Source organism: Balaenoptera ricei, chromosome 11, assembly GCF_028023285.1.
Source record: "Balaenoptera ricei isolate mBalRic1 chromosome 11, mBalRic1.hap2, whole genome shotgun sequence".
Lineage (NCBI taxonomy): Eukaryota > Metazoa > Chordata > Mammalia > Artiodactyla > Balaenopteridae > Balaenoptera > Balaenoptera ricei.
The window spans coordinates 51,287,927-51,315,427 of record NC_082649.1 but is presented as its reverse complement, the minus strand read 5'-3'; the positions used below and the strand labels follow the sequence as shown (position 1 = coordinate 51,315,427).

At 38.9% G+C, this 27,501-nt stretch overlaps 1 protein-coding gene and 1 pseudogene across 8 annotated transcripts in view; both read right to left on the bottom strand.

Annotated features, from left to right (window-relative positions):
• The window catches only part of RBMS3 (RNA binding motif single stranded interacting protein 3), a 718,377-nt gene that overhangs the window by 553,160 nt on the left and 137,716 nt on the right, over positions 1–27,501 (bottom strand). For 5 of the 8 annotated variants that reach the window (XM_059939057.1, XM_059939054.1, XM_059939059.1 and 2 more), the window contains exon 2: positions 4,644–4,816. In XM_059939057.1, coding sequence (XP_059795040.1) covers positions 4,644–4,816 — 173 coding nt within the window. The remainder of the gene's footprint in view (positions 1–4,643; positions 4,817–27,501) is intronic. The other 3 variants (XM_059939056.1, XM_059939060.1, XM_059939062.1) reach the window with 1 other exon arrangement.
• LOC132374068 (large ribosomal subunit protein P1-like) lies at positions 22,144–22,470 on the bottom strand (annotated as a pseudogene).

Below are 27,501 nucleotides of genomic sequence, written 5' to 3'. Positions count from 1 at the left end.
GTCTCTGCTATAACAACTTGACCCTCCCTCAGCCCCTTGTCTTTGCCATGTTCCCTCCAGCCATTGGTTCTGCACACATGGAGTTCCTTCTGCCTAGAATGCTCTTCCCTTCCTTCCTCATTTAGTTAAACCTATTTCTTAGCTCAGAGATTCCTTTGCCCATTGCCTTAACAAGGTCTCATCCCATGTTACAAATCCTCTTATTTCCATTCTCCTCTCTTTTTTTTGCATTTGTAGTTTCAATTTTATATCAAAGCACATGATCATTTCATTGATTTCCATTTTCCCTATCAAAATATAATTTCTGCTAAAGCAAGACCTTTATCTAAATGTACTCACCACTGAATCTTTAGCACACTATCTGGCATGCAGTATAGGTGTTCGGTGAAAATTTCTTGATTTTCCTTGAAATTTTTCAAGATAAAGACATTACAAGGTCTTGTTTGCAGGGCAGAAATAGAGACACAGATGTAGAGGACAAATGTATGGACACCAAGGGGGGAAAGTGGCGGGGGGAGGTGGTGGTGGTGGGATGAATTGGGAGATTGGGATTGACAGATATACACTAATATGTATAAAATGGATAACTAATAAGAACCTGCTGTTTAAAAAAATAAATAAAATTAAATTAAAAAAAAAGACATTACAAGGTCTTTAACACTAGTATTTCCTACAAGACACACAATGCCATGTATTCATCTAAAACATAGGTATAACCAGAGAGATTCTCCTTAGAGTAAAATCATTCTTCATGTCTATTCTTTAGTCTTGCCTTCTTTCCTTGACTTTACTTGTGATCCAACCATAGGAGCTTTGATGATAAATGTGAATGGAATCCCTTAATAAGAATTTGCTTTCAGATAATACATTGAGAAATAATGCAATTTCTTTCCTTTAATATCATTTTCTTGCTGTTCATTAGTATTCATATGGATATTGTATTCTAATACCAGATAATTTGCTATGTCTGTGCCTTTTTAATATATCTCTGTTTTCTATTATTTTATTACTATGGATATTAGCAAATATTGCATTTCTTATAATATAAGGGAATAGTAACTCTGAAAGTTCTTATAATTTCATAGGAATAACCATGGAAAATTGATCCTGATGGCAAGATAATTGAAACCTACAAATATTATCTGTTTTGTAGGTAACATTATTTTAAAGTGTTGGATGAGTCATAGGAATGCAAGATGATTTGAATCTTTAGAAGAATGCTAATTTAAAAGAGCAAGGAGCCCTCTAAGACATCACCACTACAAGAGAGGAAACCAGGATTTTACAAAGGACTTACAATGGTCTCTAACAAAGGCGTCCCCAGCTCTCAGGTCATACTCATGCAGCTGAATCAGCTCAGGCAGTGGCCCTGCCAACACTGTAAAAGGGGATTGGTGAAAGGTGACCAGCGTAGGTTTTACTGCTAACTAGTGAGGGCCTCAATGAACTATCAGACTTTTAAAGTAAAAAATATTTAAAAGATTATCATGTATAAACAAATTATTTTATACGTGAGGAAAACCAAAATTAAGAGGGGACAAGTCACTTGTCTAGGGCCACATACCCAGTTGATGGCACAGCCAGGAGTGAAACCCCAAACTCTCAGCGCATGGTTATTTCCTCTACATTATGCTGCCCGGTCACATTAGTTCTCTCAGTTTCCCGGAAAGCAAATCTCAGCAATAAACCTCAGGTCCAGACCACTTCAATAACTGAAGAACCCACAAACATTTTTACAGTAACAATAACATGGGCCAGATCTTATTAGCCAGCAAAAATTAATATGAACAAGTAACCACTACCCTCTGTGCCCTTGGCATTCTTTAAATTTCTCAAATAAACAGAAGAAACACAAACAAAACTTTTTTTTCCCTCAAACATAATGTTCTTGTACCACTAAATCTCTTTCCTGAGTTAAAAATGCCAATGCAGACTTTAGGTAACCCTTTCCATTTATAAATTTCTGGCAATATTCTTTGCAGAAATGGACACTGATACAGAAATTCATAGTATAATGCTACATCAGTGGTATGGTCACAAACCAGCTCTCAAAAAACAAAACTACATAGAATTTTAAAAGTCCTCATTTATAGGGCTTGCTGATTCCTGTGATATAAATACTTCCACCATGACCGATTTCAAGCTACTGAGTCTGTAACAAATCACTCAAGAATTCCTGAATATTTAACCATTGGCTCTGGTGCCTCAGTCAGAGGCAGCTGCAGTACACCACTGGTACTACAGGAAACCTAGAAATAATCAAACCCAGACCACTCTTTTATACGAGGAGATGGAGGCTCAAAGACAGTAAATGATTTGCCACAAGATCACACGGTGGCCGAGCAGGTTATAATACACCACCTCAAATACCTTCACACATTTAGTGAGACTTTCTGCGTTAGGAATAGTCAGTGGACTTTATATTAATGTAGAGACATGTGGATGAAAAAGGTCACCTGCTACATCAGTTAACAAAGGAGGTTGCAGACACCAAGCCATCAGCCACTGCAGCCACCTTAGACAGTTAAGCAGGATACAGCAGGATACTGGCCCTAGACAGTTAAGGTGCATCTCCAAGGGATGATTTCAATGAGCCCAGACTCTTGAATCTGCCCATACACAGAAAAACACTAAATTCATTAACTTGAGATGCCTGGTTTTCCTTAATTAACAGTAATCTTTTGATGTTCCTACTACCTGGTTTTTGTTGCAAAAACTCCTGTATCTCCTGGTTCCTCCCTTACCTCTTCAGATCTGTCCCTCAGAGCTGTCTGAGAAGCTGCCTCCCAGGCTTAAGCCCTCAGCAAGTCTGCCCAATAAAACCTAATTCTCAACTTTTAGGTTGTGCCTTTTTTTTTTTTTTTTTAAAGAAGTGTTTCTCAAAAAACCAGCAGCATCATGACAACACCAGGGAACCTGCTGAAATTTACATTCTCCGGCTCCACCCCAGACCTAGTGAAATGGCAATCTCAGGGGCCCAGAAATCTGTGTTTCAACAAGCTCTCTGAGTAGTAGACAGCAGTGGGAAAGAATCTTTCCTTAAAACCCAGCAATATTTTTTATGAATAAGATTCACACACAAAGATAATAGCTGGTTTTCTTTTTCACATCAGTATCCACTACAAGAGATTATTCATCTGAAGCTTCTAACATAAAGTCCGTCATCGTTCACATTTTCAAAGCCCTTATTTATCAAAATAGTTTAGAATTTTCTAACACTAGCAAAAAAATTAAAAACTGTTGAGTGATTTACCTTCCAGTTCTCAACCTCAACATTTTATAGACCAAAACCTAACATATTTGTATATCTTAGCACTGGCACCTTTCTTTCTTTTTTTTAAACTGCTTTCAAATAAATATTTATTTTTCAATGTTCTGTCTTACCTCTTTCACAAATCAAGGCAGTTGATACGAGCAGGGTGCCCTTACCCTAGTCTACATACTGCCTTGTCAACTGATTATATAGTTATTTATGTATTTGTGTTTTGTTTAATCTGCCACTTCCTGTTGTTTTGATATTTGTTCCCAATCTTCAAAACCAGAACAAAGGCAAATAAATACTATCTGCCTTGTTTTCCTCTTCCAATATTTTAGAGGTTGGAAAATTTACAAAATAAATATCCTCTCAACCTTCTTATAAAAGCATTGCAAAACAGCAAAAGAAAAACTGAGTAATAGTTTCCCCCAACTTAAAAATACCCAGCTAATGCACAGTCAAGTGACAAATAGCTGCACTGATATTACTTTGAAAATAATCAGACAGCAATCTAAAAATCCAGGCCTATGGTTCTTAATTTGTTATTCACTATTCTTTAATTTGGAGGGTAAACTTAAATATGTTTAATTGATTTGCACAGAAATAAGAGAGTTAATAACATAAGTGTTGGTAGATAGTAGATGAATGAAAACGTTTTGGAAGGGCATTTAATCACTACCGTATTTCCTGGGAAATATAAAACTAGGTGAGTGCGGTTCTTGGCTTTGGTGGGAAGAGCTTCACTGGACTTGGAAATAGATGTTTTCAAGGAAACAAAAGGATTAGCCTTCTAATTTTCCAATTACCTGGTTCCGGCTGAACTTACATTTACCAAGCAAGAACTGACCAGAAGAGCTTTGCAACACAGCAGGTGACCATGCTGAAATCTACCACTTCTGAGTTTTTGCAATCCCCATCACTAATACCTCTCCAAAAAAAGAGCACAGTTTCTTTCATGAGATTCATCATTGATTCCACCAACCACAGGTGTGAGAACCTACCAGCCACAAGGTGTGGGAACCCACCAACCACAAGGTGTGAGAACCCACCGGCCACAAGGTGTGGGAACCCACCGGCCACAAGGTGTGAGAACCCACCGGCCACAAGGTGTGAGGACCCAACTCCATGACTGCTCCTCATCTTCCTGGTCAATACATGCACATCAGCCAGCATCCCTATGTCTCTCTGTTCAAGAACCTTCTCTTTCAAAGCAAAAGGCAAACTCCATTCCCCAAATAAGCTGGACTCAGATCTTAAATTTAAGTCCCATTTCTACAGCAGAGTCTTCCTCACCGGGTACACCGGGCGCAAAACCCAACCCCATATGGATGAGCCCTCATGGGCAAGGATGCGGTTGGAAACGGCGCAGAGGGCGGGGGGCACTTACGGTTGGCACAGCTTGATTAGGTCCTGGTCAGTGGTGCCTGGCGGGAGGCCTCGAATGTACAGGTTGGTTTTACTCAACTGTTCCCCGCTGCTGTTGCTGCTGCTGTGGTTGCTGCTGCTGTTTGTGCTGGGGCTGGGAGGAGCCATGGGGTGGGGAGCTGGTGCATAGGACTGCTGGAAACAGAAAAGGCTGTTACTGGAAAAACAAAGCCAGCAACCTATTCCCAGGCCAGCAGAGCAACTCGAAAGCAATGCAAGCTTCTCAGCCTCTCCAATCCACACATGCACACTCGTGTTCATGTCCCTACTCTGGGGAACTTCCGGGAACATCATTTGCTCTCCCCACATCGGGCCCTGCATTTGGATCAGCCTAGCACAGTTCTCTCCTGGGTGCACCGAAGCTCTGGCCCAGCTCACCTGTGACAGCCAAGCATCTTTGCCTTGCCTCTACTCCATCTTCTCTCCTTTTCTCCAAAGAAACTTCCTCATATTGCTTTCCTCACCATTACTCTCCAGCGTGATCACTCTATAAATAGCAATGCTATGAATGAAGCAGTGAGTGAATGACTCCATCTTATCTCGTTCTCCCATTCCAAAATCTGCTCCTTCATGGTGAATGCCCTTTATCTGCAAACTGAGCTACTATTCTCTCCTCTTTGAATCACTCTGATTGAAAATCTCAGCTGAGGCACTACTGACATACCAGACAGGATAATTCTTTGCCGCTGGGGCTGTTCTGTTCATTGTAGGCTGGTGGTAGCATCCTTGGCCTATACCCACCAGATTCTAGTAGCACCCATCCCCCAGTTGTGGGACCAAAAAATGTGTCCACACACTGCCAAGTGTCTCCTAGGGTGGGGAACTCTCTCCCAGTAAAGAACCACTGGTCTAACCTGTCACACTGTGTTATTACAAAATGTAAATGACAAGATGACCCCCAGTGACTTGGAGTATGCAATGTGAGAATCTTTATAATTATACATGCCAGAATTAGGAGATATATTACACTTTATCCTTTATTTCCTTTTCATACAGGCATATCTTCAAAAGTTCTAAAATGACACTGATTGTCTGGGTTTAAGTCCATAATGTGTTTATTATTGGCTGTGTGACCTTTGGGGTGCCTGAACCTCTCTGAGATGCAGCATTCTCATTAATATGAGGAGGGTAAAATTAGTACTCCCCTACATCATAGGGTCTTTACAAAAACTCAATGAGTTAATGCAAACGCAATGGTTCCTGGACGTAAGTAAGTGCACAATAAGAGTTAGCAATAACAAAAACACAAGAAATAATGGTGATAATGGGAATTCCCTGGCGGTCCAGTGGTTAAGACTCCGCACTTCCACTGCAGGGGGCGTGGGTTCATTCCCTGGTTGGGGAACTAGGATCCTGCATACCATGCGGCACGGCCAAGAAATAATAATAATAATGATAATATTTGTGATTCATATCTGTCTTGCAAGTGATATTAGTCTTTAAATCTATCCCAGATTTTCTCAACTATAATCTAGAATGTTACGTAAATACACAGTGAATGTATCCATCATGATTCCAGTGGGGACACTTTGGCCGAGTTCTAACCTGAAGCTGTTTTATCAGGGGTAGAAGGTGAGTACTTATCTAATAGCAAGTGGATGCTTCGTAAACACTCAAGCTACATCCCACACAATAAAAACTGAGTGATCACAGCAGTTAGCTCATAAAGACAGGAGGCTGTGTCCAGTTTTGTTTCTTGCTATAATAATCCATTTTATACCATCCAGGATTTCAGATTTGCCCCAGTCCATATTCCCAACTGGCTATAATACAAGGCCTCTTGGATGCAATATGTGAAAATGTAACTCATTCCCTCTGGCCTCTTCTCTCCCATTCCCCACACAGCCACCCACCCATCACAAAGACCCATTGCTTTCCGTCTTGCTGTCATTCTTGCAGCCTCCATGCTAGAAACCTTGGTGTTAGCTGCATTCAACCACTTATTCAGTATTACTTAATCTATGACCAACATTTTTAACGTACAATTTGAAAATGAATTACATGGGAGAATACCTTCCGCTCTCAATACTTGAATACAATAACGAGTATTCATTGCCTTTTGGAATGTCATATCTGCATAAAGCTGAATAAAGTTTCTTGGCTGAGATTAAAAAAATATTCCTTCTTGACCTATGAATTCTACTTCGCTCCTCCGACACCCCAGAACACTTAAGCTCTACCTCTTTACGAGTCTTGCACTTAGTAGGTGTTCAATACGGCCTTGCTGAAGCAGTGTCCTGGTCTGTGTATCTCACAACAGAACAGATGGGATTTATCTTTGACTTCCCTCCTGTGCGTTATTCTTTTAAATTTCCCAGGGCTTTTTTCAAGCTGTTTCTTACCACTTTCACCTCCCCTCTCTCCAAATTCTTTGAATTCCATTCTGTACTCAGGCTTCTTTTAAAATGAGGCTTTGTTTAAAGCAGTTTTTCCCACTGCATAGCCTTTAAAACCACCAGGGAGCCAGAAAAATGCGTCTAGCTTTATGTGTCACAGATCAGATGGACCAGTTCAGACCGAGTGAGCCCTTGACTGATCAAATAAGAAAACACCAACTACAGGATGATCAATCTGTGTTGACTTAATTCTTTTTTTGCCCCAGGGGTCTTTGCAAGCATTTCCATAACCGGACACTATTTAGTAAATTGCATGGTGCCTAAAACAATAAATGTGCCCTCCAGAGGGCCCAGTGGGAAAAATTAAAACAAAACGGTCAAAGCGAATCGAAGCTAGGATGAGTATAGGGAACTTGTATGCATGGAAATGAGGTATATAATTTAAAAATAGGAGTGGAAGCACCAGATTCTTGTAGAGAAGGATGTATTTCAAAAGCCCTTTGAAAAATACATACAATGAAAAGTGGTTTTCTATGCCCTATTCTTGTTTGTGAGTTCTAGAAATTCTACTGAAAGATGTAGACGTTCTCAGTCTTATTGAACCAATCACTTCACAGGTTTTAAGAGTCAGTGCCAACACTCTTGCTAATCCTTAATATTTTCATTTATCTGTTGATGATACACTGAACAATTCAGGTAGCAGTCTACATTGTAAATAATTCTTTTGTTTTAAGAATTATAAATTCCTTCCTTTCTACTCATTTTCAAAATGCACATTCTTTAATCAACAAAATGTTGGCAGAAGGTTCCTAGAAGGTCTGATAAATGCATAGGCTTGAGTTAATTTGTGAAAAGCAAAAGCAGTTTTGCATACTCTGGCTGCCAAAGACAAATGACCGAACTATGGCATCTCTAAAAAAAAAAAAAAAAAGGAGCGGCAGTAACCTTTAAGGGTCAGTGGGTCACAGCAGCCACTTTCCTGATTAAAAGTGGCTCTGATTGCTTTCTCAATTCTTTGTTTTTAGATGGATTTGCAATTTTATCATTGATTAACGTTTAAATCATTTTGAGGGACTAAGAAAGACATTTTAAAATGTTAGTTAAAAATATTATTTCCTTCAGGTAACATTGGCTTTGCTATATTGATCAAAGTCACACTTTATAAATCCTATTTAGGAAAGGTGAGGACTTAAGAGTCTGGGGATACAGAACGCTGTAATGCTGGACTGTACCAGGGCAGGGCATCGCTGTGAACTTGCAGTGTCAGCTTGTTAAAACCAGTAGGAGCAGCAGACTTTCAGAAGAGGGTCTTCAGATGGTACTGGATTGAGGAGGGGGATAGAGGGCTTGTCCTGAAGCTGCATATGCTTGGCAAGTATGCAGATTTTTCTTAGATGTTTATTCATGGTGGTAATGCTGGGAGGGTCTGTTAGGGATTCTTACATGGGGGCTAAAGCCCTCTTAGCCACATGTCGGGGCTGTTAAAATCAGCCAATCAAATAAAATGACTTAGCATCCGTTTTGGAAGATGCTATTCTTAAAATAACTATTCAAATAATTAGAGGTAACATTTGCCATCTGCTTGCTAAGCATGTTATATGTTATCTTCACAACAGCCCGATGAGGCAAATCATTTTCTTCTGGGTTTACAAATGAGAAAACTGAGGCACAGAAAGGGCAAACGACCTTCTCAAGGTCACGCAGCTGGAGCCCCAGTTTGAACCTAGGGAATCTGACCCCAGAAGCCACACAGCCCCACACAACACTACATACATAACCTCGCCTCTTCATGATATGGGCACCAATAAACACAAAAGGCTTCCTTGCAATGAACTCTGCAGGACGACACCCTGGCGGGAGCTCTGGCCCATCCAAGTATAAAGGGGGAGGAAAAGAATGAAGATGATAAACAGCATACAGTCACAAAGAAGGTTAACAAGCCCTTTTCCTCTATCAGAATTTAAATGAAGTCCATCTTAAATTTAATTTCAAAGGGGAAGTCACCATCAGAAGCGAGTGTGTTATGAGTTTTTCAAATAATGTCAAACAAGGGGGTTCATTTGTCAAGATTCATGGTTTGTTATTTAATAACAGGAAAATGAAGTGGCTTGTAGATCATCCTAAGCAGCTGATTCATTTAGTGTGCTTTGTTAATATGCCTCATTTTTCAAGTTTGAAAAGTGAATCAACCAGCTCCTCCTACATTCTTGGAAAATGTGTGGTTTGGAGGGCGGCCCGTTTGTGTTTTTAACCCTTAGGTACTTTGGAGATAAACTGGAGAGGGATGTGAGTTGTGTTTTTGTTTGTTTGTTTGTTTTCCTGTTTATTTTTTTAAACAGAAAGCATTTGGTACATCAAATAAATGTTCACACATCAATAAAATAAATCATTAAAAATCGTCTTTTATACAATGTCAGGCTACATTGGATGAACACCTGACTGAAGCCCGTGTTGTAATGCACAGACATTAACCAGGTCCTTTTAAACCAGGGTCCCCCCTCCTTGGCCTTACTGACATTTTGGACAGGATAGTTCTTTGTTGGGGAGGGCTGTCTTGTGTAGGATATTTAACAGTACCCCTGTCTTCTACCACTAGATGCCCGTTATGCTACGCTCCCCCCAAGCTGTGACAACCCAAAATGTCCCAGATATTGTCAAATGTGCCCTGGGGTTATGACATCGTCCCTGGTTGGGAGCCACTGCTTTATAGAGATCCAACCCCTCTCCTTGAAAGGCCAATACAGTCCCCGTTGTGGAATAATGACAATAACTCAACGGCCCAAAACTATTCATTGAAACACCCCTCACCTCACCGAAGTTCAACTTCTTGCCCCCAGTACCTTCACCCTTTGTAACTAACCCTCTGCCACATTTCCTTTGCAGCAGACTAGGTCTGAAACATGCTTCTCCCTCTGATTGAAAACATAACTCTTTTACAAAGAGAATTTTAAATATTTTCTGCATGCAATTGCTCTTGTCTGGGAATCACAGGGCCTTGATGTCAAACTGCAGTCAATTCTCTTCCCAGCGTCTGGTTGCTGGCAGGATCCTGAAGCAGTTGGTCTGGTGGTTTGGGTAGCCTTGGACTCCATCATGCAGCAGTCTGCTCTGCTGATGGTCTCCCCAATTTGTTTTTATTCATCTCCAGTGCAAGAGAATTTGTACTCTTTTATCCACTCAAGGGTAAAGCCCTGGATAAAGTCTCCCGTGAGACTGACATGCCAACTCTTTTACTCTCCAAAAATGAATACAGACCACATTCCTGTCTCGCATCATACATTATTTAGCCTGCACGTACGCATGCAATCCTTTGCTCGGTGGATGCTGCTGTGAAAGGCTGTGGGATTCCTCTCCCAGGCAGGGTAATTTCCATGTAACCTTGTTTCTGCAGACCTGTTCTCTGAAAGAGTGGATGTGACAGGAATCATGGCAATCACTGTGGTGTCTGTAATAGCCTCAAATGAGGGTGAAGAAGAATATTGTCCATGCAAGCAATAAGAAATGCAGCTAAATTAATATCTAAGGCAAGCCATGCGACTGTAGCCAGAGTTTCATGAGCCACATACAGGACGGCTTTGTAATTTTATGCTAGGCAATTGCCTCTCCATTCTGGAGACTATGACTGTAGAAAACAATCGTTTCAGTTACACGTTTTATAACAGAGTTTGGCGAAAACCTGCCCCCCTTCACTTTGCCTATCCAGAGCTCAGATATGGAAATGAGTACTAAAGGACAAAATTCCCCACAAAAGGCATTCATTTGCACATTCTGGTCACTGGCCTATGTAATAGCTGCTGTCAACAATGGTAACAGGATGCTTAAGAGCTCCAGATTGCCCGCTGAGAATCCACACCACCACTAACTAGGCACTTAAGCCTCTAGTCATGAGTAAAAGACGGATTATGATGATCTTACCTCAGAGGTCAGTTGTGAGGCCTTACCTTGTAAATTGCACATAAAATATTTAACACAGTGCCTGGCACAGAGTCAATACTAAATAAATTATTTTTTGTTCTTAACATTTGCATCATCATCATGAGGCAGATCCTTAAAATGAACACGGATTTCTCAGTCCCAGTTGGAGTAATTTACCTTTAAGGGGGAGCTACAAGAGTCAATCTTCTTTTTATAGGTATGGCAGCCACTATTCTTGAGATGAAACTATGTCATTAGAACTGGGGTTTGCCGTTTTTATCAAGAACCAAAAATCACTAAGCACTGATGAAACAATCATTGTGGATGGAATGGATGATTAATTTCAAGGTATTTACACATCACTACTGCGGTCTGATTAAAATTCTGTTAGGATGAGATTCACTTTTGCACTAAATATTAGTATTTGAAAACCCCAGCAGTTGCATCATCATACATTGCTCTGTGCTATTTACAAATAGGCTTAATCTGAAGTCACTGAACTCCATTCAGAGGTTTCAATATTAAATGACATTTTAAAATTCACAGTACTTGGAAACACAAGTAAAGTGGTTATTGTTCATTTCAAGCAGCTATAACCCAGTTTATTAATAAATTTACAAGCTTGAGAAGAGTGACTACTATAAATGATGAAATGACTTTTTATAAAGATTGCTCAATTCTCCAAATGTCAATGACATCTGGTCTCTGCCCCAGCCCTTCTTTTAATGTGGCCAACTCTTGATCTTTTTAAGGAAAAATAAACAAAATTCAGACAGACTTTGAAATTTGAGGTGCTTACTTAGTTTAAAAAGTCAAGTCTAGGGCTTCTCTGGTGGCGCAGTGGTTGAGAATCTGCCTGCCAATGCAGGGGACACGGGTTCGAGCCCTGGTCTGGGAAGATCACACATACCGCGGAGCAACTAGGCCCGTGAGCCACAACTACTGAGCCTGTGCGTCTGGAGCCTGTGCTCCACAACAAGAGAGGCCGCGACAGTGAGAGGCCCGCTCACTGCGATGAAGAGTGGCCCCCGCTCGCCGCAACTAGAGAAAGCCCTTGCACAGAACTGAAGACCCAACACAGCCAAAAATAAATAAAATAAATAAATAAATTTAAAAAAAAAGAAAGAAAGCATATTAACAAGTTTTAAAAAAGGAGATTTAAAAATAAGGAAAAAAAAAAAGTCAAGTCTACACTTTGCAAATAACCTAAACAGCTCATGATTCCTATATTGATAATGATTGGTTCCTCCTGCAAAAATTGAGCCATGACTGGTTCCCCAGCTGGAGATGACAAAGTCCACTACAGTATAAAAATAATTGTTAGAATTCCCCAGAAATCCTGAGAGCAACTAATCCCTGTATGGTACCTCTGTTCTGTCTGGGGAATACTTCAGAGATAAACTCAAATGTCTGCTTTCATGATGGGCTAGAATCACTGGGAGAAGAGTGAAAATCCAAAACAGGTCCCCATCAGCTATTGATGGAGACCTCCAGGAGAGCCAATGGTCAGCACCTTGATTCAAAATGCCATCAGAGATGAAGAGTAAGGGAGGGACTTGCGGAGAGTCAAACAATTACAGTTGAGTCACATTCTTGTATCTTATATGTTTACTTAAATTTTTAGTTTAGTTCTTCCCCCATAGTCTCTAATTTTGAAGCTTTTCCTCATTTTTTTACAATATTCTATGTTTCACAGTTTAATACACTGTTTCCCTAAAATCACAGTTAGCAATATTGCCAACAATTAACTCTCTAGCTTTCTAATATATGCTGCCCTAAATAGAATAGAGACCAATAGACATAGCTTAAAGAACACCCACCATAAGTTATGTCAACCTGGTACTTTATTGCAACTCAGTAAACACTTTCAAAGTTTTCAGTCATGAAAACAGATAGAATGAGGCAGCTAATCAGTGATTAAAAAGAAAGCAGTTTGTTTCAAACTTTGTTTTTGTGTAACAAAAATTGCTATCGATAACAGAAGGCCAATCAGAACATCAAATAACAAAAGGCTTTTTTGACACAGCAAATCATTTTGTCCAATTAAATCAGAATTTAGTTTTTCTGGAAGTAGATCTATGATGACTTGGGAGCAATGTAATAACAGCATAAATACCACATAAAATAACATCTACTTTCCTTGTCCAAGCTCCCATCCCACCTTTATAATGTCCCTCCAGCCCACACCTTCATAGTCACATGTGCATGCATCTTTTTCCTTCCACTTGGAATAACTGGGCTGCATGCCTATGTCTTACTCTAGGGTGACTCTAAAAATGTACCTTACAACACCTTTGGGATACTTTTGAGAACAAAAGAGTAGATATTAATAATTAAACCAGGACACAAGGTATAAATTGAAACCGTCCAAAGTAAATTGGAATATACAGTCACCCTATAATTAATTTCTCTATATCTCTATCTCACATATTCCTCCAGTATAACCTAAAATTCTATCCCATGTCATGGACTTTTTTGTTTATTACTTTAGACCTATTTCACTTTTATCTCTTGTTCAGTTTCTACATTCTTAAAATCTATAAAAGGTCACAAAATAATGAACAAGAATAGCACAGGCTAATGTTTGTTGAGCATATATTTTATGCCAGGCACAGTTCAAAGAGCTTTATACTCACTGCTTTATTTCATGATATCAGAACTTTTAGAGGTAGACCCTATTATTATGCCCATCTTGGAGCTGGGAATACTGAGGCTTGAGCAGTTTACAGGGTTTTCCAAGGCTGTTTAGCTACTCTGCAGCAAGTCCAGGACCTGAAGCTGGGCGGTCTTCATTCCAGTTAATCGCAGATTTAACCTTAGATATGTGCAGTCCAAGACAGTAGCTACTAGTCACATGTAGCTATTTAAATGTAAAGATAATTAATTCAAAGAAAGTGAAAGAAAGAATTCAATCCCTCAGTCACACTAGCCACATTTCCAATGTTCAAGACCACTGGCTACTAAGTGCTATGTCGAACAGGCGGGCACAGAACATGGCGATCTTGGCAAGAAGTCCTACTGCACGTGCTGACGGAGATCATTCTGGCAATTCCAAAGCCCTGCCTCCCACAATACCCTACGCATATATAGCACCTCAACGCACTGAGCAGAATAATTGTCGCAATGTCTATGCTGTTCCTCATACATTTTTAAGTGCAACTGATCTCCTTTCAGTAGAGACCACATTTCAGTTTTTTCTCCCTCCTGAGTGGGTCTAGATTTTGGTGTCTAAAATCTCTCTCTCAACTGATACCTCCCCTGACCCAAAGTAGTCATCATTAAAAGAGATTTCCAGGAAGTCAAATATAATCTGTGGGAAGGACAAGATGTATTTTATCTGTTTTTAACTAATAACCAAAGTTTCATGTGTAGTGCAAAATTGCTGAATACCAAGAAATGAAAGCAACTGAGGTAAACTGCTGGTACAGAATAAATGTCTCTGTTTTTGGCAGACGAGCTTCATGTCTGAGAAGGAAGTTTTGCATTTTCAGTACGACATCATCTACTTCACCTGCACATCCCCCAAAAAGAACACCCCGACACCATGCTGTCTGCTATTCTACCAACCTTATTTCTCTCTAAACTAGACCAAGGTGAAAAACAAGAATGCTTTCGTATAGTGAACTACTGGGGCAATTCAACAAATTCATAAACAATAACCCATATTCCATGACATAAAATAATTGGGTTATTTTATTAGCCAATTCATTCATATTTTATTGTTGCAGCAAAGTTAAATGTGAACAGAACCAACACTTTGAAAGTCCTAAATCTAAGAAATTTAGACTATAAAACACAATAATTTCCTCAAGAAGACAAAGAGCACAGATCAATTAGTTGTGACAGCAATTAATACCTACAAAGTAATTGCTTCATTATAAAAACTGGAAGGAACACTTGTGGATAATTTTCTATGAATACATTTTCAACATTTATGGTATTTTGGGCCGAGATGGTAACTATGAGAATAAATTAATGCTCAAGTTCAAGAAAAAAAATGATCTGATAATAAAATGAATATTACACATTTATATTGTTATCAAATTTATGATAATTTTAAAATCAGAAACATATGAGATATTTACAACTTGTGCTTTAGAGAGTTTCCGAAACCAAATCCAATTTTTGATGCATGTTCTTTTTTGTATGATTATTGGAGATTATTTTTGCACAGGGATATTCTCCATAATCAACAGAATGAACTATCCCCAATAATAAGACAGTCCTGCTTTTCCTTCTCCAAATTACTCTTGTCCTTTTAAAATAGGTGATTAAGGCTTCAGAGACTGGCAAAAAAAAGGGTATTTGCCCTTAATTGGGAGACTCTCCAAAGACTCAAGATGAAGAAGGAAGTGTTATTGTCACTGTACAACCACTAAGACCCTAGATCCTGAAGCCACACCACCTAGGTTTCAATCCTGCTGTACCACTCATTGTCTGTATGATCTTGGACAAATTACCTAACTGCTTTTGCCTCAGTCTCCTCATCTGAAAATGGGATAATAACTACTTTAGAAGATTGTAAACATTTCAAATGAGTAATTATGTGGAAAGTACTGAGAATAAAACCTGGAACACAGTAAGCCTTCTACAGGGGCTAGCTACTATTATTACATCAATCTTAAAGCATTTTTACGATACTCGTTATTATAAACAAGCATGATCTGTTGAGTAAGACGTGTATTGGTTGGTATCTTGAATGGTTTAGTGAACTTGGGTTTGCCTGGTTTAAAATCTTCCAATGCAAAGTAAACAATCCATTGATGCTTGCCAAACTGAAATTCTCTCCATTAGAAACCAAGAAATGTCATTCTTCAATGAGAAATTAGGTTCAGTTCGTACTATTTCAGCTACTGATACTAATTGCCTTCAGATAAACTGATGACAAGACCCTCAAAAGAATTTTTAAGATAAACATAAACTTTCACAAGGGAAGTCATTTTTAGAATATACAAATTTTGAGAAAATATCTACAAATTGTGAAAGTGCTCATTAAAATAAGATCTATCTTATCTCCTGTGGAAAAACACTTATGGGTTAAATAACACACTAACTACTAAATGTCTACCCTCTTAGAAGGAATTTTATATACACAAAATAAACTGTACCAATTTCATAGCTTCCAACTCTAAAAATAATTAGATTTTTTTAAAATTGTTGCCCTACAAGAAGACTTTGTGGGTAAACAATTGCTTAAACTGCTTCTTTCTGTTTAATTATCTCCTTCATTTCTAACAAGTATGATATGTGTCCTAGGGTAACTCTAGCAAATAGTTTATTGTATACAAATGGGATAGTCATACATATTTACGTTCCGAAGTACTTACTACACATCTCCAATATTCCAGAGAATGATTTTATTTTGTTTTGTTTTGCTTTGGTTTGGAGAATCCTATGTGTTACTTGGCAAACAGAGATATGAGCCTTTTTCTAAAGGATAATCACTAAAAGAGTTTTTGAAGAATGACCATTGCTTTGCTTCTCCAAAAGAAGCCACAGTTCTTGCTCTATTCCGTAGAAGGCAAATTGGCCAGAGTGAGGATCAAAACAGAAAAACTAACTCAGAATTAGTACTATGCTGGTATTCCAGGTCTCTAAGGAAAAAAACAAAAACAAAAAACAAAACCAAAAAAGCCCTGATGTATAGGTTTGCTGATTTTTGTCATATACGCAATTTTATTTGGCTGATTTTAACCTACTAACAGTTCAACAACTGGCTGACAAAATTTCTGAAAACTTAGCCATCAGCTTTCACAAATGGTACCAGCCAACGCCAGGGCCCCACTGCATCACAAACAGATGTGACCACAGATGAAACGCCCAACATCCTAGAAGACATAAACAAAGGAAAGGGTTTATATGCATATAAAGAAGGAGCTAGAATATCCTGGGAAGACAGAATAACAATTTCTTGGTGGTTTTGTCTCAGCTTCTAGGACTAGAGGGCACCCTGAGAGGGTGCGAGGGCAGAATGTGCAGACAGATTTAGTGAATCTCCATGATCTAATGATGTAACAGTACAGGAAACATAAGAATCCCTTGAAGAATGATGGACTCAAAGAAAACCTGCCTCTCATTAGCCAACAGAGAACTCCTTGAAAAGAAAATATTTTTATGTCATCACCCCTTGATGTACAAACACTGGAGACCCACTTAAACTCTTTAAGGGCAGACCGTTAACTCCATGAATCTGATCACATCTTAAGCAGAATCAAAACAGAGACAACCAAATGTAAGAAGCTAAACTATGACAACATCCATCACCAAAGCAAAAAGTATATAGTACTAACTATTGCAGTAGTGATAAAAGCTGCCTCCTTGAAATCATAATATCTGTAATTTTATAAGGATTCTGTAATTCAGTAAATGGGTCTAATGAACAGTGTGTGGAGTTAAACATTTTAATAAGCCAGCTTTACATATTAAGTTATGTATGTCACATAGAACACATGTGTATCACAGCACCCCTTCTGCTTATAACCAACATCATACAGAACCCAACACTACGGCAGATAATGGGTAAGCAACTTGTTCAAGTTTATAAGACATGGACAGGAAAGCAGCCTAGAATTACACTTCCTTATAGTTTTGCAAATTAACTATTTCTTTCCGATATGTAGAATTCCTGAAGTTGCTAGCTTTAAAATTTCTGTCCAGAATTTTGACTTGAAGAGGGAGTCTATTTAGAGAAGATTTATATTATACCAAAGAAAGACCAAAGAGTTCTAATTCTCAGATAACCAATACAAATTTAATCTGTGCTACATATGTAAAATGGAACATATGAGAATTCATCGTGTAAGTGCAACAATAATATATAAAAGTAAATATTATTATGAGAAGATATTTTAAAAGATAAAATATAACCAGTGACAATTACTCTTTAAGTGTTAAAGAGACAAAAATAGAGAAACGGTTCAGGCAGGTAAAGTTAGCATAGAGTTCTGAGCACATATAATTGCAGGATAGAAGGTAAATAAAAGATAGGAAAATTGATATACACCAAAATGTGGTCAATATTTACATCTATTAAAGGATAAGAGAAACAGTGCCAATGATAATTCTTATGAGAACATCTATTTCTTTTATTGTAAGTTACACTTCTCATAACAATTTAAAAAAATGTATTTTACTACTCAGGTTATTGTTTTAAGTATGGGAATGAATAGAACTGTGAAATGGTCAACTTCTATAACCAGAGTTCTCAAAGACAATAAATGCAATTAGTTTGATTGCTTTTTCTAGTGGTTTACAGAAATCAGAGAAAATTACTTTCATAATAATAGAGATAAAATAAAATGAGAGAAGGTACTTAACCACATGGAATTTTCTCTACCACTGTGGTGACTTTTACTCAAATGAATTATGGCCATATTTAAGACATTTTTTGGCAAAGGAATATTTTTTAACTAGTAGAATCCAGCATCCTCTGGTGTTGGGTTCTGATTTCAACAGAGGAAAGTAAAGATGCCCAAAGTGCAGACTACACCACAGTGGCAGAACTCCTTCTTAATGCCTAAAGTCCTCCAGTTTAGGCAAACAGAAGAATGAGACCCTAATACACCCACCACTAGCCGAGAAGCACTGTTTGGGGTACAGTCTGCTTTCCATGTCCAAGGCTGCCGAACTCTCAGACACGAAGGCCGACTGTACCACCCTATTTCCATTTCATACAAGGGATTTGAGCATCTGTGGATTCTAGTATCTGAGGGAGGCCCTGGAACCAATCCTGGCAGGTAACAAGGGATGACTGTATTACAATATTCTACATTGTTGACTGTCTACTCACCTCAAGGCTGGCTGTGCTATGTGCAAAGACAGGTTTCCTTTTATTTACTTAGATTCCACTAGTCATTAATTTCAATCAGTACTAAGGTGTCTGGCAAGGCCAGTTAGTGTCATATGTTAGCAGTTTGAGAATGACAGACAGACACACCTCTAATCTTGGCCACCAGTTCCTATTGTGGACACACTCTACCATCTTGTGTGAGCACAGAGATAACGACAAAAAGATGCATGCTTTGCATTTGCTTCCTCATGATGAGAAGACTGAAAGTGGGGTGACCCGATGTGTTCCATCTACTTTGAGTTACTTATCACACCCTGGCTGGTCAAATAAAGATAAGACTTGTTTATGAATGGAAGAAAATCGAAAATTAGGTCTGTAGCTGATACTTTACTTCTAGTGACCAAGCAATATCCTCTTGTCTTATCCCTACCTAATCTTACAGATTCTTTTTCATAAAAGACACAGAGGGATTGGGAAAATTCAGAAAAATGATCACTGACATTCCAAATTTGTTCATTATATAAACTTCAATTTCAATGGGTGGTCTTCCTGTGGGCTAGAATACATCTTATATATTCGTTATAAAATGACTCCATTATTATTTAGCATTTAATATTTAATTATATAACATTTGTTTTAATGGAGTAATGATAGGTGGTAGATAATCTCTCTCCATTCAAGATCATTTGTGTACTTCTGACAATACTTTACTAAATAAACTAGTTCTAATTCCTGAAATCCTCTACATGGAATAATGTTACAGGTCGAGATCTTAACTCTGGTTTATATTCTGCAGTTTTGATTTGAACCACTTATCTATGATTTGAACCAGTATTAAAGTTCTGGTTAAATATATTTCTCAAATACTATGTTATGCAGAGAGTGGAACTCTTTTTAAACTGCATTGGGATATAGAGTATTAGGGAATAGTAATGTATTCCACTAATATACAAACCACTAAGACATTCTGTAATTATAAGAATTAGAGGATGAGGATATTATAGAGTAGAGCTAGATGACAGAACGTAAAAAGGGTGAACACACAAAAGCTGAAAGCAACGGATGCCGCTAGTTCCTTCCTGCTGCTATAACAAATTACCATAGGCTGGGTGGCTTATAAACAACAGAATTTTATATTTCTCACAGTTTTGAAGGCTGGAGGTTCAAGATCTGAGGCCAGCATGGTTGGGTGAGGACCCTCTCCCAGCTCCCAGATTATCCTGTATCCTCACAGGGCAAAGGGGCAAAGGGTGTTCTGTGGGGTCTTTATAAGAGCACTAATCCCATTCACCAGGGCTCCACCCTCGTGATCTAAGCATCTCCCTAAGGCTCCCCCATCTTAATACTGTCACATTGGACATTAGAATTTTAACACAGGAATTTGGTGGGGGGAGGGGACACAAACATTCAGATCACAGCAGGTGTTTAATTCCAAAATGGTCTGCATGGTTGGGCCAGACATTAAGATTATGTACTTCATTATGAAATTAAGATCAACCCCCCAATGCAGGGAGAGATCCAGGTTTTGTAATACCTAAAACTACAAACTGGGGGCAGGAGGATTCATTAAAAAAAGAATAAAATTTATCAGTATAAAACTGGTTACAAAAATGAATATTCATTTAGAATGAAAAAGTGTTGCAACAAATCACCAATTTTAAAAAGCTGATAAATTTTTTTAAAAACATAAGCATTGAAAGTGTTGAAATAACAATGTTAACACCCTGACACACTTCAAAAATAATTCTCCTTCTTTTTTGTCTGCATACTCTTTCTCTCATAATATGACAGTAATTTCATAATATTTTCTGTAGAGAGAATAAAAAAGTAATTCTGTCTGTCCTCTAGTGGCTGGTAGAGAGGCTTTTTTTTAGGAATAGATTTTATTTTTATTTTATTTTATGTTTTATTTTTTATTGGAGCATAGCTGATTTACAATGTTGTATTAGTTTCACGTGTACAGCAAAGTGAATGAGTTATACATATTTTCAATCGATAGTTTAGAATATTTTTTTTCTTCAGCTTCACAACTCATTAATGGTAATGGCTTATAAATGGTTGGCATGACAAATTTGGGGAGAAAAAATTGGGAAGAATTTTGCATAGACTTATCTTTTGGCTTCAGATCTTGCAAATAAATCTTTTCTCCTCCTTCCCATATACTTGCAGTGTTAGGGGCCGGAGGCAACACACCTAACACACTAGGATCTCGTGGCCGGGTATGACTGCCACAATGCCCAGAAGATCACACAGTGGGCAGTTTGAGATTCTTGGAAACCATTCTTACCACAGGACAGCTAGTGTTAACACAAACATGCATGTATCCAGACTAAGTTCATCCCTACCAGCCTCCCCTCAGCGGAATTCCAAAATACCACCACCACTTGGGAAAAGTGAGGATGGGGCAGCTGACATGGAAAAGGACAGGGTCTTAACCAGCTGTTATCAAAATATCTTTTGCAAATTTTCCAAGCCCATATGACCATGTGAACACACTTCTAGGCAACGGAAGAATGTGGCTTTTGTGGGGCTAAAGTTTATGTGTCCAATTTGGATGGTCACTGGACTTTTTAAGAAGAAGAATACAGAATGAAGATATAAGATTAGATATAGGACTATTGAAAAGGGAGGAGAAGAGGAGGGACCCTAAAGCTTAAATTTCAACAGCTTCTAAGCAAACCTGCTGCCATCTCTTCTCCACCAGCCTCCCCAGCCTCCCCTCCACCCCTCCCCATACCAATCAGGGATTTCCACTTTCAGACGTGAGTCCTCTGTGGTCATTTGCACCCATGCTTTCTCACATGTTGTTTTTTCCGCCCACAGCCTGCTTTCAGCCTGCATCCCCTGGTGTCCTTTTCTGGATACCTGCTGTGCTTCTGGGCATCTCCACGTGTTGCCCCAAATCACGGCAGCAACGTTTCATAACACATTATGTCTTGAATGTTCAACTTTCACTTAGCAGCCATTTTTCACAGATCAACTGTGCTTTGGTGACTTAACATCTGGATACATCTGTTTTTGATCTTCATGGCTCTGTCTCATCCGGGCAACCAAGTCCTGCTTATGCTTCCTTCGCTGTGCCTCTCACATCTGTCTTTCTCCATTCACTCCCTTGCCTCTGCTCTTGTCTGGGAGCACTTCATTTCACATATGGATCAATGTTCCTGTCTCCAAATTGTGTTTCCTGTTCCCAGGCTCCAAGTATTGATACTGTAATCTGTCCTGCACACAACCTTAAGCTTTATCTTCCTAAAACAAAACTTAATTTTCACACTTTATCCAAATGTTAAAAAAAAAAAGAAAGAAAATCATGAAATGCTAAAGAGTATCTTCCTTCAACTGATATTCAAGGGCTCTGGACCTTTTTTTTTTTTTTTTTTTTTTAGAGCTCAGCTTTTTATTGAACGTGTTACTAAAGAGGTTTAGTCAAAAAGACCAAAGCCCATGCCACCATCAGACTCTTCAGATACTTGTTTCTTTGCTTCTACTTTCTTATTCTCAGCTGGGGCATCAGTGGCGGAGGGGGCAGGACCTCCTGCTGGGCAGGTCCACCAGCCCCCACATTGCAGATGAGGCTCCTGATGTTGACATTGGCCAAAGCCTTTGCAAACAAGTGTGGCCAGAAAGGTTAAACATTTATACTGGCTGCTTTAATGAGGGCATTGATTTTATCCTCAGTGCCCAGCACCTCATCATGGTGCAGGATGAGGGCTGAGTAAGATGCAGGCGAGCTCCAAGACGGAGGCCATGGTGCAGGCAAGTGCTAGACGGGGGCTGCCGGACTCAGTGCTAGTCGCGGGATGAAGCGAGGGCCTCACCCCAAGGACCAAGCACCTTAACGGCAGCTGAGGAAAGCTGGACCATCTTCACACAGTCTCCGTGATCATTAGCATATAAAAAAAAATTCTTATTTGCAAATGTTCATAAATTTTACTCTCTTCTGTCTGCAAGTGATTCTCATTTTTTTTTTTTTTTTGCAAATTTAGAATAATGCAATGCCTTTGCTAAAAAAAAGAAATGATTGCTTTTTGATGCACGTCTGAGTACCTATGACTCAATAAAGGATGCCAGTTTCTACAGTTTGCTGGTTTTCCACCAAAAAATCCAACACAACCAGGCACTTATGAGGTCTCCCTTGAGTGATATCATCTCAAAGGGCAGAAGCGTATTTGCATATTTCACATTTACAAAGATGTGAGTCATACAGATCTTCTTTAAGCAGGGAGACTGCTCCGTTGTGATGGCTCCCATAGAAATGACCTGGGATTGTCCTTCACAGCATTCATCAGGCATGTCCTCATTTTATTCTATTAGGAGAGAAGAGAGAGCAATGCCAGGCTGATCGATGTGCCGGTGAGTCTTACGGCTGTATTTTAGCATGACCTATATTACAGGAGTTAGGCAAACGTAAGAGAATTTACTACTCACAGGGTAATGGCTCACTGCGGCGTAAGGGTGTCCCAAACACGGCCTGTTCTTGCTTTATTTGCTCCCCAGTGCTTGACTGATAGTCTTTTTCCTATTTTGCCTTACTTTTTTTTTTTTTTTTTTTTGCCTTACTTTTGAAAGCATGGATTCTCTTGCCTTACTGATCTCTTTATACCCTTATCATTTTCCCCTGAGTTATTTGGCGCGATGGCAGCAGTGCGACGCCGAGGCTGATTTAACATCATCCCCCAAGTATGCAGCCCTGAGCTCAGAGTCGAATATTTTAAGACTGAAACATGTAACACATCTGTCAGGCAATGATACAAATACAGTCCCCTGTCAGAATGAATGAATGAGGTAATCCAGAGTATGGATAAATTGCAGGGAGATGGAAGATGTTAGAAACTGCGTTTTGCCAAAAAGCATTTCTGAGTAATTAAGTTATTTGAGGGAGAATGATATTCCTTTGTTTGGGGTTCGAACTCATTTTTTTTTTTAACCAAGAGACCCTGGTGGTAATTCCTAAAGAATGAAAGTGAGGTGAGAAACAGATTCAGCTATACACACGTAATGGAAAAAGTGTGTGGTCCTTTTCTGGGCTATCTCATGAGAAGGATATATTTTTTTCTGTAATATTTTGTAAAATTTGCTTAACCAGGTAATTCCTCTTTATGTGATTACAGTTCCGTTTTTGTATGTATTTATTACAAAAACCAGACACGAGGATAAACCCAGAAACCACTAAAAATGCTTCAACATTGATAGAAATGGACCTCATCATAAAACCTGAAAAAATTCTCAACAAAGAGAAAGTAATATCCCCAAGTCGGTTGTTTATGCTGAAGGTATATAAGCTCCTTCCCACAGGGGAAGGGTGTGAAAGGATAGATATGTCAGATACGTGATTAGAAACGAGAGGACAAGTAAGTCAGGCAGAGAAAGACAAACACCATATGACATCGCTTACATGTGGAATCTAAAAAAATGGTACAAGTGAACTTAATTACAAAACAGAAGTAGAGTCACAGATGTAGAAAGCAAACTTATGGTTACCGGGGGAAAGGCAGGGTGGATAAATTGGTAGATTGTGATTGACAATATACACAGTACAATATATAAAATAGATAACTAATAAGGACCTACTGTATAGCAAAGGGAACTCTAGTCAATACTCTGTAATGACCTATATGAGAAAAGAATCTAAAAAAGAGTGGATACATGTCAACTATACTCCAATAAAAATTAATTTAAAAACGAAAGAAATGAGAGGACAGAGTGCAGCCTGTACGGGGAAGGTTAAGTGAAAGGAAGGAGGAGACCAGGAGGACTACGTCCCTGGTTCCTCATTGATCATTCAACTGGGAAGGAAGTTCCCAACTTTACACACGATTGGCTCAGTTATTTATAACTTGGGATGTGCCATTTGAAGCAGCAATTCAGTTCTGTGAATGGTCCACGCACACTCAATTCTCTTCATCTGGAAACAGAGGTGAAAGTTTCACACTGAAGATCTAAGATAACAATGACCTGGCAGTGCCATGTGAGTAGGAGTTATCACTAATCTCATTTAACCCTGCACGCACCTAGAATCCTAGTGTCCTGATACCATCTTCAATAATATCTCAATGTGACTCTTACATACAACTAGAAATATATTTATAAATACATGAGTTATTAGATCTTTATTAGGATAGGACTGTACATCATAGTCTAGTATCTTCTCGAGACTATACTGGATTGTTCCTTATTTTTCAGCTGCAACTTCGAAGAGGAGAGAAATGATGTCAATGTTCAAACAGGCCACTTATCCTTTTTTGTGCCATCTCACCTAATCGTGGTGTTCGAGAGTTTGGCAAAGTGGAATCTACTGCCTCCAGATCAGTGCTCTTGTTCTATGTGGGATGCCCTCCTCCTGGCTCCCCCTGGTAGGAGAAAACCTACATATCCTGACTCAAATTCCACCTCCTCTGAGAAACCTGTATCACAGGCAGATTTATCTCCTCCCTGCTTAAGGCTCTATTTAGGGGCCCTTTTCCTCCTGCCTCTGCTGGTGATAAATATTCTGTGCAGTATTTCATCCTTTAGTAGCTCTCCCTGACTTGGCACACTGGAGAGTTGAGGACAGGGCGTGGGGCCCTGACCCTCAACACTTTATATACAGTAAGTCCCCTACATATGAACCTTCAATTTGTGACCTTTCAAAGAGGCGAATGTGCAGCTGGTTCCAGCAAGGAACCAGAACCTGTGCCATCAACGTCAGGCATGAGTGAAATTGCAGCTTGCCTTCCATCTCCTATTGCTGATGATCCTTCAGCTCTACCATCTCCCACCTCCTCTCCCTCCTCCAGTCAGTAACTCTTCTTGCCTGTTCACTCAGTGCCAGGCCCTGTATGCCAGCTATTGTACAATACTACTGTGCTTTTCAAGGTACTATACTGTAAGATTAAAAATGGTTTTTGTTGTTGTTGTTTTTTATGTATTATTTGTGTGAACTTAAACAGCTGATTGTGTTCATTGGGTACCTAGGCTAACTTTCTTGGACTTACGAACCAATTGGACTTAACGCACACTCTGAACAGAACTCGTTTGTATGTAGGAGACTTACTGTACTGAGGACCAGTCTTTCAGTTGGTACTTAGTCATTTGCTAGATGTTGAATTTTACCATAAAAATCTTGTCAATAGTGATTGTTCTTGGTAGATCCTGGGATAATCCAGAAACCTAACCCCCAATTACTTTCTTAGTTTTATGAGATAAATGTATGCTGTGCTATATGGTTGTGAAAACATGGCATCTTGAGGAGAGGCTGTGCCTGCCTTTCTACTGATGGGGGCCTGTGTGAAGAGCAGAAAAAAGGAGATATGGAAAATAGATCTCCTCCTTTCTTCTCCTTCTGCAACTCTCTGCCAAACACCTGCTAGCCTGGTGCTTATAGACAGAGTTATAGCAGCTGGGCTGAGCCAAGAGAAGTTACGGAAATATATTTACTCATCACTGGCCAAGAATACACTCATCTTTTCAAACATAGGACAGTCACACATGTCTGTCAAAACTGTGAGGGAAGTGAACTCCATATTCTAGGTCTCACTATATATGTATCAACTAAATTTTGCCTGTTACAAAAATACAGAGATAGAGAGAGCGCGTAAGATCTTTGTAAATATCAATACATGTAAATAAAGATCTATTCCATTATAAACTGAACTTGTGTATACTTGAATTAAAAATTAATTTGCCTATCAACATTGAGACATAATTTTTAAAATTTTATTTTAATAAGGATATTGAAATAATTGTTACAATGTATTTTTCCAACTAGTTTGGTAAATAACTTCTTTCTTCGTATCACATCCTCTGATGGCTATGGGACATGAACATAAATTTCTTTCTGCTTCATATCAGATTTGCGTGTGTGTTTAAAACAATAAAAACTCAATTCAGTGGCTATTTGTGAGTGATGATGGAAAAGATCCATTCTTTGTTGGAAAAGAAATATATTTGTCACAAATAGCCACCAACTTCAGTGGAGAAAATTATTTGCACACTGAACAGGGAAACTGCCAAAGCGAAGAACAGAGCATCTGCTGTGGACAAGGGTATAATTATCTTGCTCATCCAAACACTGTTGGGCGTAAAAGTTTTACTCTCTCTCTGGCAAGATGCTCTGCTCAGACTTTTAACACAACATTATTAGCAAATAATAACTAGTTTGGTAGTCCTGTCAATAACAACAGTCCGTTTTTTGGACCATTTCCTGAAAAATGGAAAGCAGACTCTAAATCTGATGAAATTAACCATTTAGGTGCCAAAATGATCAAAAGCATCAGTCCTGTCCCATCATAAACCTTTCACATACCTGCATATATCGTTTAACATAGAGTTGTGAATTTTTCAAAAAGAGGAAACATTTTATCTTCCTGGTTCTAGATTATAATTTACTGTACATTTCTATGAACTATTTTCTGATCCTTAATGTTTTCTTCCCAGCTTGGTGAGGCCAACATTACCTTTATGCCACTCTACCTTCATTTAGAAAGAAACATGAGTGGACCATTCTGGTAGACCAGATGGATAAAAGAAGTTTGTTTATAATGAACAGATATCAACGATCATAGTTATAGGTGCTTTTCTGAATCTGCTGTTGCCAATTCTAACTTTTCTCTTGGGATTTCAACTTGAGATGGGCAAGAGACTTGAGTATGCTCATAAAACCATTGGAACAAGGAGGTTAGACTTCCTTTTCCAATTGCTTACATGTAATTGTTGTCTTTTTTAAAAAAGAAGAAAGAGGGGATAGGAATCATGAGGCCATTTCCAATCAATGCCTTTAATAGGCAGGCCTGTTGAAATAA